The sequence below is a fragment of the Ictidomys tridecemlineatus genome, chromosome 9, assembly GCF_052094955.1.
Source record: "Ictidomys tridecemlineatus isolate mIctTri1 chromosome 9, mIctTri1.hap1, whole genome shotgun sequence".
Lineage (NCBI taxonomy): Eukaryota > Metazoa > Chordata > Mammalia > Rodentia > Sciuridae > Ictidomys > Ictidomys tridecemlineatus.
Window position 1 is genome coordinate 55304209 of NC_135485.1, and position 18950 is coordinate 55323158.

The window sequence follows — 18950 nt, forward strand, 5'->3', positions numbered from 1 at the left end:
TTCTGTGCATAACTATTTAAAGTAAGGTCATAGAAAATATATTTCTTTCATTATAAAGTGTCTCTTGAGTATTCTTATTATTTTCTGTACCTGTACGTGTCAGGGGCATTTTGACTGACTCAGTTATTTAGTTAAGTTATTTAGTTTAGGCTTGTTTTTTAGGCCATAGCTAGGATGGAAACATTGAACTTATTAATATCTATTTTAGTTGTTACTGTTTCTATGCTTTTCTCCTAATTTGTGTTTGAGGCAAAAATAAGACTTTTTTTTCCAGATGGTTTCAAAAGAAATAGAAGCCCTATAAGATGTCTGTGCATATAAATATTTCATTACTTTTAGATAAATAGCATACTTGGAATTAATAGTAGTAGATGCAATTTGGATCTTAACTTTTATTTAATATGTCTTATTTCCAAGGAGAATCATTGGGTTGGTTGCATTTTTGCAAACATCACAAACCAAAATGTTCAAATGGGAAATAGCAGATAAAGAACATGGTAATGAATAATAGGTACAAATCGTTTAAACTGTTATGTAAAATTTGATAAGGTGTTTTACATAACTTTAATAAATTGACAAAGTGTCATGGAGAAAACAGTTCCAGATGGCAAACATATGCAAGGGATTTAGTCAAACAATTTTTTTGGCAAGAATCTTATGATTTTGTAATCAGTTGGGAGCCAATGAAATACAAAGATGAGTCTAGTTAATAATCTACAATTATTGGCTAAAGAAGTATATTAGGGCTAATTTCCCTGCATTCATCCTACCTTTTCTATCAACCCCACAAGCCTTTGGCACAATGAAGTGGGTAACCTGCATTTCCCTTCTCTTTCTCTTCAGCTCTGCTTATTCCAGGGGTGTGTTTCGTCGAGAAGCAGGTAAGAATTCATTTTTTCCTTTGTACAACTTTTTTCCCTAGGAAAAGTTTCAGTAAGCCCTGCATCCTGAATTAAGTTTCCTTTTAACATTTATATCTAGAATGTGATGTTCTTTTGTTTTTGTGAATGCTTATGTGGTTATTTAATTAATGTGGTTCGAATATCTTAAGTAGAAACAACACGGTGAGAATTACTTAGTGAAAGTAATTTCTTTTCTCTATAAAGAAATGCCAGGCAGAGTGACTTAAACTTCATAGAACAGAGAAGAAGATAGGATTCACCACTATCTCCAAGGCCTACCTAATGGACCTTGCTCTATGTAGAACAGAAAAACTCTTGTATTATTAATAATATAAGTAGGATTTCCATTTGTATTTACTTTTAGATTTTCTTCTCAGTTGCTGTTCATAGGCACTATAAGAGCATTAGATCCTACCCACGTTAGAAAATAAATTTATTAATATTTAAAATAATATTCTTACTGATTGAATAATTCTTCTGTAAATAAAGAATATGTACTTCATCATCCTAAGACTTTCTGCAATAATGAGAATCCAATATTTTGAAGCAATGAATAACCTAAGTTCAATGAAAAGAAATGGTAGAATCTAATTCATTGTTTCCTTTAATATTTAAACACATATTGTGTTTTTTTTTCTCTCCTTTTCCCCTAGGCAAAAGTGAGATTATTGATCTGTTTAAAGAATTGGAAGAGCCACAATTCAAAGCCCTGTAAGTTAAAATATGGAAGAGTCAAATTTAATGTTTCTGATTCACATTGGTTAATACACTAAAGGTGTTATATTCTCCTATCAACAGGGTCCAGATTCCATAGCATTGCAGCTCCATAGAATTTTCAGCACTGATGGAAATATTCTGTATCTGTCTAATGTGGTAGCCACTGGCCACACGTGGCTGTTGAGTACTTTAAATATGGCAAGTGTAATGGAGGAATAAAATGTCAAAATTGTATTAAAGTTTAGTTAAATTGCATTTAAGTATGTAAATTTTAATTGATTTAAACTTAAATAGAATTTTAGTTAAATGTAAATATTTTAAAAATATAGTCACATGTGTTTAATGGCTACTGTATTGAACAGTTAAAATCTAGACTTCTCATACTACCCAGAAACTCTGGAACAGTGATGGGAAGACTAATGCATGGTTCCTTTGGCAGCTCACTTACTAACTTCCTTTTACATACCAAATTGTTCTGGGGTTTCTTGGAAACATTTTAATGTTTTTTTAATCTAGTAAAAATTTAGAAAATAGCCTGTTTTTTAAAGGTCATTACAATCCTACAGCCCAATTAAATGAGGTATGTGGGGTTTTTTTTTCATTTTAAATAACTCAAAGGATTTATGCAAAGCTCAGTCTCAACAATTAAATCTATTTGGTATACAGTTTTCTAGTTTGCCCTATGTATGTGTCTCTACTGACATGAACCCATACACTTTAGAACATGGCTGAAATACTATCCTTCCTACCTAGGAAGCCACATGTGCCTGATTAGGTCTTAGATAATACCTCATATGAATAGGCTTTCTGGTTAATTATAAGAAAGATATAGAAACATAGATTGTAGACACATAAGTGATTTGCTCTCTAGTATAGCAAGCTGTTTTATGTTAAAGTTTTATTGTGCTACATGTTTCTGTGTTTTTTGTTTTAGGGTACTTGCTACCTTTTCTGAGTATCTCCAAAAGACCTCATATGATGACCTTGCAAAATTCACAACTGAAGTGACTGACTTGGCAAAAGCATGTGTTGCTGATAATTCAGGGGCAGATTGTAACAAACCACTTGTAAGTTCTGATTTTGAGGATTCTTTCTTTTTCTTTATTATGAGTATTTCAAAGGAAAGATTCTTTTAAAACATTATTATTAAGTGACTGAATTTGTAAGCTATACTCAAAAGTTTCATATGGACTGATAAGTCATTCACTGTTTATTCATGGACACAGATATTGTGGGTATGCCCACAGTTTTAATAAGATTTTTTCATTGAGAAAACACACTGATAGTCACTGTGTATTTAAATGACAATTTGTGATTTGTAACAATCTGTTTTCAAGAAGTTTGGTTTCTTTTTATAGAGGCTAATAGTTATAATGTATCTTTGTGTATTTATTAACTTTATTTTATTGGGGTTAGAACACTTGACAGGAGTTCTATCCTCTTAAAAGTTTATGTGTGAAATATGTTATTTGTGATGATTGTTACAGTTTATTCATCTTGCTTAAGTGAAATCATGCCATTTGATTAGTCACTCCCCATTCCCTCCTTTCCCTAGCTCTTGGCAGCCATCTTTTTATTCTTTGATTCTGTGAATTTGACTATTTCAGATACCTCATATTAAAGGAATCATCCATCTTTGTATGTCTGTGATTGGTTTATTGCACTTAGCACAATGTCATCAAAGATCATCTGCATTAGTGCCAATTATAGAATTTCCTTCCTTTAAAGGATGAATGGTATTCCCTTGTATATAGATACTACATTTTCTTTATGCATCCACATTTTCTTTATCCATTTATTATCCGTTGATGGACACTTCAGTTATTCCCATACCTTGACTAAATAATGTAAATAATACCCAACTGAATACAAGAGTCTAATATCTCTTTGAGGTAATAGCATGATTTTTACTTCCAGAAAGCACCAACAGATTTCTATGCTATGGGCAAAATAATAGTTATAGTTATTTATTCATCATTTTAGGGTTATTAATGTTTTTACATAAAATTAAAAAATGTACTTAAAAATTCTTTTGAAGAACTTGAATATTTGCTATTTCCAAATACATCTTCAAAATAAGAGGTCTATGTTTCTTTCACCACTCAATCTATATATGCCTCTTTAAGGACAAGGTTCATATTGTCAGTGGACCTTTTCCTCTTCTTGTTTCTCTCTGGACACATCTCTCATTGTTTAAGAATAAGTAATTTTACTTCCCCCAATTTTTTAGTTCTACATATGAATTTTTAAAAGTGCATTTAAAAAAATAATAAATTCTGTCTAGACCAGTGAATTTTCCATATGGTTATATTTACTTATAACAATGAATGAGGGAAAAAAGGAATTACTCAATGAATGAAATACTTTGAGAGAAATATTTCTAGAATGAAAAAATTGTATATTTTAATGCAGTAATAATATGTAGTAGATTTATGTTACTCCTCAACTTGTATATGGTATCTACTTAAAAGTTGAGTCTCTCAAAAAGAAGCAGATTAAATGAGAAAGTATCTGAGTATTTCCTCCCTAAGATGAATTCACCTGCTGCACTATAGGCTACTTTCCCTAGTGATGGGTAAGAAGCAGAGAAAGGTAACATTCTTTAGAGCCATCAACTCTCTTTTTGTCCTTCAGTTTTATTCATCATAAGTAATATTGTGGCAGTTGATTGTTATGACAATTTCACAGAGGTAGCCAAATCAAGGGGATTTATTTAATGGGGGAAGTAATTTCTTATACAATTTCCTTTTTTGATAGGTTTAAAATTTTTTATTTAATTAAAAATTTTTTAATATTTAAATTTATGTTCTACTTCATACATAAAACATATTCATGGGGTTCCCTGGGATGTTTCAATATATGATATACCATACATATGTGCAATATAGATGATTTCTTCACCAAGCTTTAACAGTATGTTACATTTTTATGCTCTTTTTTGGCAATAAAGAAAATAAAGTCCTGCCCAGAAAAATGAAGAGTGTTCTCTTTCATTTAGGACACTATCTTTGGAGAGAAAACATGCTCAATTGCCAGTCTTCGTGATATCTATGGTGATATGGCTGACTGCTGTGCTAAACAAGATGCTGAGAGATTCCATTGCCTTGTAAAGCACAAAGAAGAAATGCCTAACATCCCTGCACTTGATCTAAAACATCCTGAAGCTTTGTGCACCTCCTTTGAAGAAAGTGAGCAGAAGGCTTTGGGACAGTAAGTAATCTATGTTTCAAAATTAAAAATTAAGGAATAAGTCAATACTCATTATAATAAAGACCATACCACTCACCAGTTCCAACATTGACTTGCAAGTTTTGCTCTAAGGATGAGTTTTAAAGGAATAATATTTCATAGCTCAAAATTCTACACAACGAAAAATATGATCAAAGTTGTTTGATCTTGAAACAGGGTATGATCCATATGAAACGTTGAAACATGCATGTTTGATAAGATTCTGAGAAAACATACAGTTATTCTCAGAATTGATTTCATTTTAGTCAGCAATATTAGATCACTCCATTTGACCATATATATGTGATTTACATATACAAACTTCACAAATTCAACCTCTCTTTTCAATGATTTAAAGAATGACTAAGACAAGACAATGAGGCAAACATTAAGCTTTAATGGTAAATGACCTGTCTTTGGGTTTTTGGAAGCTCTTGGAAGAATGTTGATTATAATTGTTTTTGTAATGTTATGTGGTATGGAAAAATGATTTCTTGTTATCTTTTTTTTAATAGTTTTTTATATGAAGCTGCCAGAAGACAACCTTACCTCGGTGGCGCAGGACTCATTCACTTGACTGAAAAGTATAAAAGCTATCTGACAGAATGCTGTCAAGCTGCTGACAAAGGAGAATGCCTGACACCAAAGGTACTCTCCCCAAAAGAACCAGTTCATAGTGCCACCTCAGATTTTGAACATCTTGTGGCTAGATTTAGAAAAGCTTAATTGCCTGAGGAAAGTTCCCTACACGTTCCAAACAGCCTTCCTTACTCTTATGTTCCCCCAAGAAGTTTTATTCTCTTTGAAGGCTTCTCCTAGGCTTCCATCCTCCTTCTGAGCTTTACCATTGCTGATCTGATGGAGGGAATCACTGTGCACATAGTTAAATGTCCTGCTCCTCTTTATTCTGGGAATCTCTATAGTGAAGTGTAATTGCACAGCAAGGGCCCACAGTGTTTTGGTTTTTTTCCTAAGAGACTTTTTGTTGGAGAGAGAATTCAAAGTCGAGAATATTAGTGTAACTAGAATCAAGAGCTCATTTATTCCTTTCCTAAGTATTTATTGTGTGTCTCATTCTGTTCTCTGCGGAGTTTGTTGATGTTGTAGAGGAGGAACCTACACGAATTATAAACAAAATTAAGAACTCAGCTAAATTATATGTACCTGGGAATTAGTGTACACTTTTTTTTCAGAAGCCTTTTCTCTGGCAATGTGTCCATGCTGGGTTTTAACTACATAGAGTCCTCTGTTTTTACCAGACTAATTTTTCCTCTTACATAGTAAAATAATTATTTCCCAAAGGGAGTACTTGGGAATGTAGAATGAATGTGGCATAGTCTTATCTGGGCTTATGAAGTGGTATTTTGTACAGAAGTTTTATTTTCTCTATATATATTTTTTCAATTTGCTTTCTTTCTGTAGATTGAGAATTTGAGGATGAAAACAAAGTTTTATTCTGCCAAAGATAGACTCAAGTGTAGCATTCTTGAGAAATTCGGTGAAAGAGCTTTCAAAGCATGGTAAATATTTTTTAACACAACTTGTATCTTTTTAAAAATGTAAAAATGATAATGGTTCCATTGACAAAAGTATATATTTATGTGTCATTTCTCCCAATCCTTACAGATATATTTTGTTGTCGTTGTTATCTAAAAGGTTGAGAGTTAATAGAGTTGAAATCCAGAAAATGAGTAAGAAGTTGACATTGTTTGTCTTATTTTTCTAAGTTGTTAAAGAATTTGGAATACATAATCATTTTTGTCCTAAAAAGAAATCACATAAATTCTATTTGTTTATGTAGAATAGGAATCTTACACTAATCATCTATTTCTTTTACAGAACTCTAGTCAGTATCTTTTATTTAATTTTATTCTTTCCCACAATGACCTGAAGGTGTCTACTCCTCTTGTTATGTCCTGATAATTAAATTCAGTCACAATTAAGCCACAGTTACTACTTGTAGTTTTCACATAGCTCCAACTCTATTCTCAATCTCGTGTTTTTGCCTGTGTCTTTGTTTGTATAGTATTTAGTTGGTCTGTGAACATTCTTCAGTATCTGAACTAAGGAAAATATTACCTGCCCTTCCAATCCTTTACCTGTCAGTCAACAATGAATCAATGTAATTAATAGAAGTTAAAATTAAAATAGTAGCTATTATGCATGCTCTCTAGAGACTCTCAATTGAATTATCTTTGCCTATCATTCCTACCATAAAAACCATAAAACAAAACAAAATTGATAAACAAAATACCTCTAATTTAAAAAAAATACACTTTATGCAGGCAATGACTGGTTCTGAGAAAGAAGTCTTCTTACAGCATTTAGACAGTCCTAAAAGGATTTTGGGAAGAATGATGACATTAGCCTTTTATATCCTGTCATAGAATTTAGAGGCTGTGCTGGATCAATTTATTGGTAAAAGTATGCTTAATAAAAACTCCCTCATTATGTAGATGTAATGAAATTAATTTTCTTGAAGAACTTTAGTAGTCAGGCAGGAAGGGAAAAAATAAATGAAAAAGGCAACTGGAGTTTGTGTGATATTTCCCAGATTATAAAATATTTTCACATGCATTGTATAATTTATTCTTCAAAATAGTCCTTCCATTTAGCATGATGTTGTGACACTGAGAAGGCTAAAGTTCAGAGAAGTTAAGTAACTTGCCTAGGATTTTACTGCTAAGAAGATATGAAGTCACATTAGGAAGACAGATCAGGACTCCATACCTGATGCTCCTCATACTGTTTCCCCTTTCAGCATTCCTCTTTGATTGCTGATTTTATGAATCATCAACTTTCCATTCATCACACACTTATACAATGAATAATTTTAAGAAAATAGGCAAAAAGATGACCATTTGGTTCAGCTCTAACATTAAAATAACCAATGACTTAAAAAATAATTCTATGTGTTAGTCTGTCTTGAATTCTTTGTTATAAGTGGAGTTTTCATAGGAATTTCACATCAGTTACTGCCTGATTATAATGTATTGATGGGGGGATTTTTTTTTTAAGGTTAGTAGCTCGTCTAAGCCGGCAATATACCCAAGCTGATTTTACAGAAATTACCAAGATGGCAACAGATATTACAAAAATGAACAAGGAATCCTGTGATGGTGATCTGCTTGAAGATATACATGACAGGGTAAAGAGCCATTAATTTTCCTTTTGTAGCTTACATGCTTAAGTTGGTAGAATAAATGTACTTAGCATAACTAGGACAATTGTCAGTTACTAAATCACCTGAAAAAGTTTTTCACCCATTTGTAACCTCTTTCAGTCGTACTCTGAGAATCTAGGCTGAAACTGAAAGAGGACAGCTGCAAGTCAGTGCTAAGATATTTTTTGGGGAAAAGTGGGTTTGAAGAAGGGCTATTATCTCAAGAGACCTTTGGAAATGAAGCATTTTTCCCCCTCTATGTTGTCTCCTTTCATTAAGTGTTTTCCCAAATATAATCTCTTTCCCCAAATTTGTAGTATTGTCTCCCTTTTTTCAAAGATCAAAAATAATGACCATATATCAGAATCCTGAGCTATCATGACACTTCCTGGAAATTTAAGATACACACACACACACACACACACACACACACACACACACAAATAAGACCCATGACTGTGATCTTGATTCATTTGTTAAAATCTTTACTTAGTTATTTGGTTTCAAAATGAATTTGAGGGCAATATTTGAAAAAATAGCATGGGATCTTAATTTAAAAAAACTTAAATTCCTCAACAGTGGAAATATGAAATTAATAAGTAGCTGAGATTAATTAATTATAATAAACAAATAAATGACAACTGGTTCCTACCTTGACTTTTGGGATCAAGTACATATGTTTTAGTAGTTAAGAGGCTCCAGGCTCAGAAGCACTGACTGAGGATATGTGTTCATTGAAGCCACATTGGTTGTGAATGAACGGCCTTGGAATATAGTGAACTTGTTCTGCAACATCACAATGGTCTGAAGAGAAAGTGTAGCAATGCCAATTTATGTTGAACAATTGTTGACCTCCTCACAGATAAAGCTTTCCAATTACATGTGTAATAATCAAGACACAATCTCCAAGAAAGTGGGAGAATGTTGTGCTAAGCCCCCATTGGAAAAAAGTCACTGCCTCGCTGAGCTGGAAGATGACAAGCCTGATAACTTATCAGAACTAACAGCCGTTTATGCTGAGGATAAAGATGTTTGCAAAAACTATGCTGAGGCAAAAGATATCTTCTTGGGCACGTAAGTTAGATAAGGAATTACCCTTTCATAGTGCTTGATTTAGCAAGATCATGATCTAGGAAGAATATGCTAGGGTTTCCTTTGGAGTTACTACTGTTTCCATGTTACCCAGGATGCTCTTTCAACCCATTGTCTCCCAGTCTTTAAAGGTTCAAACAATTAATTAATTTCAAACATTGTCATTCAGTATATATACATGGTAAAAGCTCAGTGTTTGTTAATCCTTAGGATATCTCTGGGAATATCTCTAGAAATATCTGTATGTATACAAATTAAGTATATAACATTTATTTGCTTAATTATTATTAAACAGGTATTTTTAAAATATATAAAGTATATGTGAACATATATTGCCTATCATCTCTATCCATCTGTATGTTGGCATCAAATATGTATAGAAAAAGTATAGAATTTGACATTAGGTGTTTCGTATCTGAATGAAAAGACCAAAAGCTCAGTAGTATGATAGGGCAGGTAAATAACAAATGATTACATATGATCAACAAGAATGATGACCAGCTTTACGTTTTTTATAGTTGGATTACAGTATTTTTTTCTGCACCTAAATAATATTTAATAAAATGATGTATTGTATAAGATTTCTGTCATATGAAGAGGAAAAAAATTAAGAATAAATCTCTGTCTAGTGAAATGCTTTTTAGATGTAATCCAAATAAAATTACACATACATAATAATAACAGGTACAATTCCTGACATATTTAAGATGTGTCAGGCAATATATGTTTTGCACACATTGTGTCATGTATTTCTCATAACCCAATATATGAGATGAGTATTATTATCATTCCCAATCTACAGAGGAGGAAACTAGTCTTTATATGTTGCCTAATGTAATAGAGTAAAATAAATGGCAGAACCAGAAATTGAGCACAGGAAGAACCCCAAGTCCTTTGCCAATAAACTTCACTACATGGGGTTTAGTCAAATTCAGACCCTGGGAATTTTAGTTACACTTGGAGTTATTTATGTACACATTCTTGCTCGTTGGTACAACTAAATCTATATTCCTCTTATTTAGGTTTTTGAATGAATATGCAAAACGGCACCCTGAGTATGGTTCCCTTTTGCTGCTGAGAATTGCCAAGGTTTATGAAGCCAAACTCGAGAAGTGCTGTGCTGAAGCTGATCCTCCTGCATGCCATGGCAAAGTGGTAGGTGTCCTGCAGGGAAAGAAGAATACAGCTCTTTGCTGATTCTAATAATGAGAAAGAAAAACAATACAAGACTGAAAGAGACATAGTATAATTTACATATTTTCTTGAGATGGATTCAATTCTGTGCTCTTAAACATCTTAGGGAAAATAGCCTTATATAGAATGGTTAATAAATTTTAGAACATTTGATCTAGAAAAGAAAGCTATGAAGTTAGTAATCTCTAATTTCACAAAATCTTGGCCATCCTTTCTTTGTTTTCCATATTCCTGAGAACCAAATAAGGTCAGGTAAATTTAAATGTCAATTAAAAGAGATTTAACTTAGATACAAAGAAAGTTAACCTGACCCAAGATTATATCAAGTACTGGAGATAAGATCTTAAGGGAGGTTATGAAACTTATTTCTTTAGAATATTTTAAAATCTTTTTGAGAAGGTTTAGGAAATGTTTTACATGATGATAAGTTAGAAATCACCTGTTCTGGAGGATTTTAGGGTGCCTACTAGTATATATTAAAGGTTTCCAAACTGTTATAGAATCAGAGAAAGACTTTCTTTCCTCTACCAAGAAGCTGCTGTATGCCAGGCACCGTTCTGCAACTGATGCTAAGAGCAACATTCCTCAGAGAGCTGCGGATGCAACTGGAGAGATGGCCTAATAATAATAGTAATAGTAATAGTGATGATGATGATGATGATGATAGTAATAATACTCAGGACCAACATTTATCGGCCTTTTACTATGTACTAGGTGCTATTTTAATTTCATTAGCTTAGTTGATTCCCAGAGCAATTCTGGGTGGTGAGCACTATTTTTACCTCTATTGTGAAGATGAGGATTCTGAATCTCAGAACTGGTAAGTAAAGCTGCACCACTGGAAAATGAGTCAGGTGGCCTAGCTCCAAAGCCAGCCACTGATCTCTGAGGCTGAAGATTCTTAACTACGTGCACTATACAGTCTTGTCAAATAAGAGAAACAATTTGATGTGATGTGACAGATGTGGCACTGAACATCTACTCATGTGGTTTTGGGAAGAAAGAAGGAAGGGGTAAAAAGTGACCGGTAGCTGGTCCTCAGAAGGATATATAAATGGAGTCTTTTATGTTCCAGTTTGAGGAATTTAAGCCTCTTGTGACTGAGCCTCAGAATGTAGTCAAGCAAAACTGTGATCTCTATGAGCAGCTTGGGGAATATAAATTCCAAAATGCGTAAGTAGTTTTATTTATTCGCTGATTTTTTTCCTTGTCCAATTTGCTATTATTTAATACTTCATATATAGGCTGCCTAGCATATGACTTTTAATAGCAAAGATACACATATATTTCTAAACTCTCTTTATCAAGAAAGTCTGGAGAGTAGAGAAAATATAGTCGATGGGATGCGGAGGCCTCTATTTGTGTACAGTTTTAAAAAATGGTCTTTTGAGACTGGGAGTATGTAGGCTGGGAGGGTTAGTGCCAAATGTTGGCCTATCAACTGGAGATGTTCCTTGGAGGTTAAGGGATAGTTTGTGAGTAAATGAACCCTAGCAGCATTTTACAGAGCAGGAAGTAGTAGGCCTTGAATAGCAGTAGTTCAAGAAGTAATATAAATGCCAAACACAAAAACATGCCAAAGATATGGACTTAGCTAATATGGGAAATTGAATTCCTGTTGGTCTATCGGTGGGAAGAGTGGATGTTCAGAAGGTACATTAGACTTTGATGATCATGACTTTGTTTTCCTGTGGAATTTCCCTCCCTAGAAAAGATAGAGACAAAAGGACATGCTGGAGTAAGGTCCCCATTTAATAGGCCCTTATGTATGGAGGAAAAGTCAAGAAAGAAGAAGGGACACATAGTAGGAATTTATTGTGCAGTTTATATACATAGTTAGCACTCTTTTATATACATAGCTCAGGGCTAACAATAGTGAATGATATATAGATTCTTCCATTGAGTAGATTACAGTCATACATTGACTTTACATGGTGATTGGGATTCTTTATAAGTGATTCTTCCATGCTGGATAACATGCCTGGTTCATTGCCTTGTCAATGTCACTTTCAGTTTAATCCTTGCACCATTCCTATTGAGACAGGGATATTTCCTCCCATTTTTCACCCATATATTTTAAATTTATCATCGTCCTGATTTACATTACATTCTCAATAGAATTTAAGAAACAAAGATGCAATGATTATTAATTATATTAATAATGCAATGATTATTAAGTATATTAATGCCACTGGATTATATTAAGGTAGATAAACATCCTAACATTATTATATGGTGCAGGTGGCTTCAAAGCCATGTTTAATGATTGGTCAGGACAAAGTCTTTTTCTGACACACTCAGCCATCACCCTGAATATGAAGATATTTTTTGTTGGCAGGTACTGGGGATGAACACAGGAGCTTTGCCACTGAGTTACAACCCTACTACTTTAATTTTTTTTTTTTTTTGATAGAGTCTTGCTAAGTTGCTTAGGCCCTCACTAAATTACTGAAGTAATCTTCTTGCCTGAGCTTCCTGAGCAGCTGGGATTAGAGGCCTGTACCACTGTGCTTGACATAGACAAACATAATTTGATGAATGGCTATTTAGGACATATTAGTTAATTTTGGATGGATTTTCCTCTGCTTGATCTACTATATTAGAAAAAGACAGTTTCTTGTTTGGCTAAACACACATGGCCCACCCCCCCCCCCTTTTTTTTTAAAACAGACTTCTAATCCGTTACACTCAGAAAGCACCCCAGGTGTCAACTCCAACTCTTGTGGAGGCTTCAAGAAACTTAGGAAGAGTGGGCACCAAGTGCTGTAAGCTTCCTGAATCACACAGATTGCCCTGTGTTGAAGACTATGTGAGTCTTTTAAAATATAATAATTTTAATACTGAATTCTCATCTTATGAAATTGACAAAAGTAACTTTTAGAGGCAGGAGTGGACTAACATGTGTGTACATGACTAACAGGGGTATATCTGTGTCTGTGCATGGTAGTAGCAGTTAGAACTTGATCACCTATATCCGGACTATAAAACATAGAATTTAGTTAAAATATGAAAGTTATAACTTGTTTTTTTTAAAAGGATCCATGAATTTTCAGTGTTTTGGTATTTCCTAAATTTTTACTTTTAGGTGTCTCTGTTTCATGTACCAGTATAAGACTACTTCTTTCCTATTCTAACACATGTGTCAGGATATATCATCTCCAATTATTTTCATGAATTATTTTCTCAAGTATTAAGAATATTGAGACATCTAGACTTACTTGTAAAAGAGTCATGTTAAAGAGTCCCTTATGCTTAGTTTCAAAAATAGTCATTTGTTGCCTCAGTCAACTTTGGATTTATTGTTACTAGTTTAATATGTCACAACTTTGGGTGCGTGGGAAAAGGAGTGTTCGTGGACAATTTCAATTTTGCCTCTTTTGAATTTCTGCTCTCCTCCCTGTTCTTCAGCTGACTGCAATCCTGAACACAGTGTGTGTGATGCATGAGAAGAATCCAGTGAGTGAGAGAATCACCAAATGCTGCTCTGAGTCCTTTGTGAACAAGCGGGCATGCTTTTCTGCTCTATCAGTTGATGACACATATGTTCCCAAAGAAGTCCATGCTGACACATTCACCTTCCATGCAGATATATGCACACTTCCAGAGACTGAGCAACAAATCAAGAAACAAACGTGAGCAATATTTCATTATCACATGTTTGTAGTCTTGATGAAGAGAATATTAATTGAAAGGAGCAAACTGTCTCATGTACTGATTATACTTCTTAGAGTAATGTACTTAAGTATTGGCCTTTTTAAGTTGATAAAATTGTCAAGAATAAAATGAATGGCTTTTTGCCCTTAGGGGGCAAAAACTATATTATTAGACTCTTATCTGCAAACTATTCATGGTGATATTGTGGATGAACACCCCAGTAGAATAAGATCATAGGCCAGGTCCATGAGAAAAGGCTGAACATTTAACTGATGAATTTGTATCCAGAGGCAAATTAGTTGTAGAAATCATAGGGGAATTTATTTCTAGGAATGAATGGTACTTTAAGTTGGCTCTAGAGTGACCCCACAGGTGAGAGAAAAGCCTGTGATGTGACTTTTGAGAATGGCAATTGAACAGAAAACATCTAGAAATGTGAGTTTTGAGGCTTAACTTCTCAATGCTATTACAAAAGGTGACCATAGCATGAACTTTAGTATCAGAAAATTGCTGTCATCTCTGGTGGCCTGTAATCATGATCCATACTTATAAATAATATTTCAAAACTTATTATTCCCACATAACACATTCTGTGTCTCTGTTGTCTTTTCAGATGTCAATGAAAGGGAAACACCACCTCCCACTTGTTTGAAATCTTAACCCATATAATCTCCCCATAATTAACTTTGAATAGGGAAAATTTCAAAGATTCTTAGAGAAGAAGATTTTTCAATGACGTTTAATGTCTTAAAAATTTAGAGGTTATTTTAAACCCTTCACTATCGACAAAAGTCAATGTGGCATAGCTTATAAAATCTGAACCATATCCAAATGCCACAACATACACTTTCTGGAGATCTGCTGAAATTCTAAAACACTGAGTGATTTGCCCTGATTATCTGATTCTCCCACCAGCCCTATGAAGTGGATTTTATTAATCTCATTTAAAATTAGAATGGCATGCCTGGCCTCAAGCCCCGAACTGCCTGGCTCCAAGATTTATAATCTTTTGTTTGTTTTGGTACTGAGGATTGAACCAGGGGTGCTTAGCCACTGATCCACATCCGCAGCTCTATTTTGTGTTTTATTTAGAGACAGGGTCTCACTGAGTTGGTAAGTGCCTCCCCCAAGTTGGTGAGGCTGGTTTTGACTTTGTGATCCTCCTGCCTCAACCTCCTGAGCTGCTGGGATTACAGGTGTGCGCCACAGTGCCCTGCAAGGTTTATAATGTTAAGTGCCATTCTTATATCCTTCATATTTCTTATATTCTTAAGTTTTTCTTGCTGTGTCTTTCATTTTCTGTTCAAATGCAGAGCACTTGCTGAGCTGGTGAAACACAAGCCCACGGCAACAAATGATCAACTGAAAACCGTGATGGGGGATTTCGTAGCTTTTCTAGACAAGTGCTGCAAGGCTGACGACAAGGATGCCTGCTTCTCCCAGGAGGTGCTGGAGCTGCTTTCATTTTAATATTTCCAACTTTCATTTTTGTGCATTTGGTCAGGTCAGAGGTCAGGGACTTAGGTTTTGAAAGATGCGTGGAGCAGAGATCTTATTCTATGAACAATTGTCTTACAAAATAAGTTTAGTAGTTCTTGGTTTTATCTCCTGCTGCACCGTGGCATACTATTAAATTTTTGTAATGTCTCTTCTGTTCCAATTTGTAATTGGTATGAATAGATAGACATATTTATAAGGCCTAAAATGTTTTGGTCAGTAAAGTAAAGCATTAATCTAAACATTTTCCCCCAAATTGCTGTCTTCTCATTTGACTGAATTTTACAAGTTAGTTCAGGTGGGAATGGACATTTAAATATCTAAATCATTTAATAGTCACCCCTATACCCTGACAATAGATATATTTTTATTTTCTTGGGGACGGTGATTGTTGGTGAACTTCCCTAAAGAGATCCTGGTAGTTTAATGTGAATTAAAGGGGGTGATGCAGATACAATCACTGTATATCACCTATTTTTTTGGTATAACCTGCTATTTTATGTATTCTATGATAATGCTAATATTTTCCCAACATCTGTCATTTCTTTATATTCAGGGCCCCAAATTTGTTGCTGCAAGTCAAGCGGCCTTAGCATAAAAAACATCACAATCGCAAGCATCTCAGGTAACTATATGCTTTATGTTATTAAAAAAGTAATTATAATCATTATTATTAAAAAGCAAAGAAGACTAACCATTTGTTAAGAGCCATATAGACAAACACCAATCAATACTCTTAGCTCTTTATATAAATGAACTTATATAATTATCAAAATAATGTCTGAGTTGGGTATTCTTGTTATTCCCAATTTGTAGATGAATACATGGACACATAGATAAAAGAATAGGTTACATAATTTATCTATCTAAAGGACAACCAAGATAGTAAGAAGTGGAGTCAAAATTCCAGAAAGTATTAACCATTGTCCTCTTCTGACATATGTGACTGTGTACACAGTCATCCTAGTGATGCCTCACCAGCAGAGACTCTAGGTGTTAGAACCATATGAAAGAACATTTTTGCAGATCAAAAATATCAATGAATATCAGTGGATTCACATGGTTCAACCTAAATATAATTCAATGAGGGATGTATTCTATATGAACTTGTGCTATAGAATGAATAATGTGCTACTAAATTTCCAATGTGTCAACATATTAAGTTTAATAGAATTTCTCTTCTTATGACAAAACACCCACTTTAAAACATATACATCTAAGCATAAACATGTTTTACTTTTTTCTGTGTGTGTAATATTTTGCAGCAGTATTTAAAAAATAGAACGGCACTGAAAAAAAAAAGTATTGGTAAAACCAGGTTGTTTAACCATATAATAATACCTACTTGTGCATCCAAAGAATAGCAAATTTGTATCTCCAAAAATTTGGTCATTCCCAAATGTGATGTGTTTCAGTCCTAAGTGGAATAAATTTCTTCCTAGGGTTCCAAATTTGAGCAGATATTTTTTGTTTAGGTATGACTTAGGTAAGAGTAGGTGCTAAATAGCCCTGAGGAGTGGTGATAGAGGCCTCTGACTTGAGTCTGGCAGAACCATTGAAGAAGAGGGCACTTCACAGCATGTTGGTGTGTCCTGTGCCCTTGCCCGCAGAAGAGAAACCCACCTAAGCTTTGGAAGGTTTAAATTGTTTCTGCTGGTGGAAATTTTAGAAAGACAATCGAAGCAATTTAGCATTAGTTGTAACAGATTGGAAAAATATATGATGTTTTACAAACTGCTCTTCTATTTTTCTCCTTTTGTTTTTCAGCCTGACCAGAGAAGAAGAGAAAGAGACTAAGACTTTATCCATCTGTTTGTCTTTTCTGTTGGTATAAAATCAACACTCTAAGAAACACAACTTTTTTCCAATGTTTGACCTCTTTTCTCTCTGTTGAAATTAATAAAAAATGAAAAGAATTGAATATTGTGGTCCAGGGCTGTTATTTTCCAAAAGTGTGTTTCCATCCTGAAAATTCTGTGGATCTGTGAAAGTTTCAATTTTCTGTCTCTCACCCCACTTCAGCAGAGGACTTCTAGTTCCTTAGAGGCTACTTCATGAAAAGAAAAGTTAATTCTCATCTGAGTTATGGGTTATAAACATTCAAAATAGCCTTTTAACATCATGAAAGAATAACACCTGTGGCAGGGATAGGGCATTTACAGTCTGGCTCCTCCTCACTACTGGGACTCTCTGAGAACTAGTGAGGGACAAAAAAGATGGAGATGACTTTAAAGGTGGCTAATTAAATTTTTTTAAAAAGTCATTCTTGGAGAAATTTGAGACAGTTTAGGATGACAATACATGAAATGTGTAAGAAGTTTGGAGAAGCATTATTGGAAGAGGGGGTTGGGTGATCTGGAGGATCATGGATAGGAGTGATGAACTGTACTGAACTGATGAAGTGCAAGAGTCTTTACAGTTTTTTTGTAAAGAAGTTGAGATGTTATACCTAATACTGGGCCTCTTTTCCCTGTTCCTGGAGGTAATTACTTATACCATACTTTCATCTAGGAGCTTACATACTTAGTCATTTATAATCATATTAGTTGTTTGTATTTTTTTATTTTTTATAGATTTTTTATAGATTTGTTTTCATACTGTGTGTAAGCAACAATAACCAGCACCATTATGAAAACACAAATCACAGGGATGGAAGCAGCCCTCAAAGGGGTCATCCAACCTTCCTTTATTCCCTAGTGGATCAATCAGTGAGGCACTGGAGGGGTTCATTTTCTTCATAGAAAAATGGCCGCCAGTTACAGAAGAGGTTTGAGTTTTATAGTTTACAACGAGGGTGGTTTAATGGTTGGAGAAAGAAGTAGCATGTATTGGACAGTCAGGAAAGAAGTTGTAAAAAGCCCCAAACTCATGGTCACTGGAATAATCTCAGAAGATGGTGTCACTACTTAATTCTCTGGAATTCCTTGTTTCCCAGAGCTTTACTACTTGCTTTTCTCCTTTTCGGGGTCATTAGCAACAGGAAAGGGTAAAAGTCCAGGACCCAGAGTTTCAGCATCTGTCTCCTCGCTTCAGGACCCATTGTTGTTGGGAAGGGATGGATGTTTGATTCTGGTGGTGATGCTTGGGATGAGCCCTGGAAGGGATGAAAGTCTGATTTTCTCCCTCAGGGCTTATTGCTACTGGGAAAGGATTTACTGGGAGAGGATTAGTCATTGCCTTCCTCCTCCCTCTTCCTCTGGGTCAGACAGTTTTGGGGTGTTGTCATTTCCCTGTCCTGAGGATTGTCATTTTCCATATACTTCATTGTGTATACTATTTCACAACTTGTTCTTAATTAATAGTGCTTTGTAGTTTCATTTTAAGTCTAATGCTTGCTCAAGTTGAAAAAAAAGTCCCTTCTCTTCCCCTTATGTTCTGCACTCCCACCCTCCCATTCCCCCATTCTTATGCAACTCCTACTTTGGCCTCAGTCCAAAAAAAAATCATTGCAATCATTCCCAAAGCAGGAGAGAGCCCAAGGGAGAATGAAGCCTGGGGTCTCT

The 18950-nt window shown here is 34.5% G+C and overlaps 1 protein-coding gene across 1 annotated transcript; it reads left to right on the forward strand.

Moving 5' to 3' along the window:
• The first annotated feature begins 729 nt into the window (after nucleotides 1-729).
• Nucleotides 730-17368, forward strand: LOC101965856 (albumin). Its single transcript, XM_078021403.1, has 15 exons — nucleotides 730-881; nucleotides 1556-1613; nucleotides 2554-2686; nucleotides 4618-4829; nucleotides 5363-5495; nucleotides 6270-6367; nucleotides 7866-7995; nucleotides 8873-9084; nucleotides 10125-10257; nucleotides 11372-11469; nucleotides 12967-13105; nucleotides 13705-13928; nucleotides 15264-15396; nucleotides 16004-16072; nucleotides 17215-17368. The coding sequence occupies exons 1-14, from the start codon at nucleotides 803-805 to the stop codon at nucleotides 16043-16045; spliced, it is 1824 nt and encodes a 607-aa protein (XP_077877529.1). The 5' UTR covers nucleotides 730-802; the 3' UTR covers nucleotides 16046-16072; nucleotides 17215-17368.
• The last annotated feature ends 1582 nt before the right edge of the window (nucleotides 17369-18950 follow it).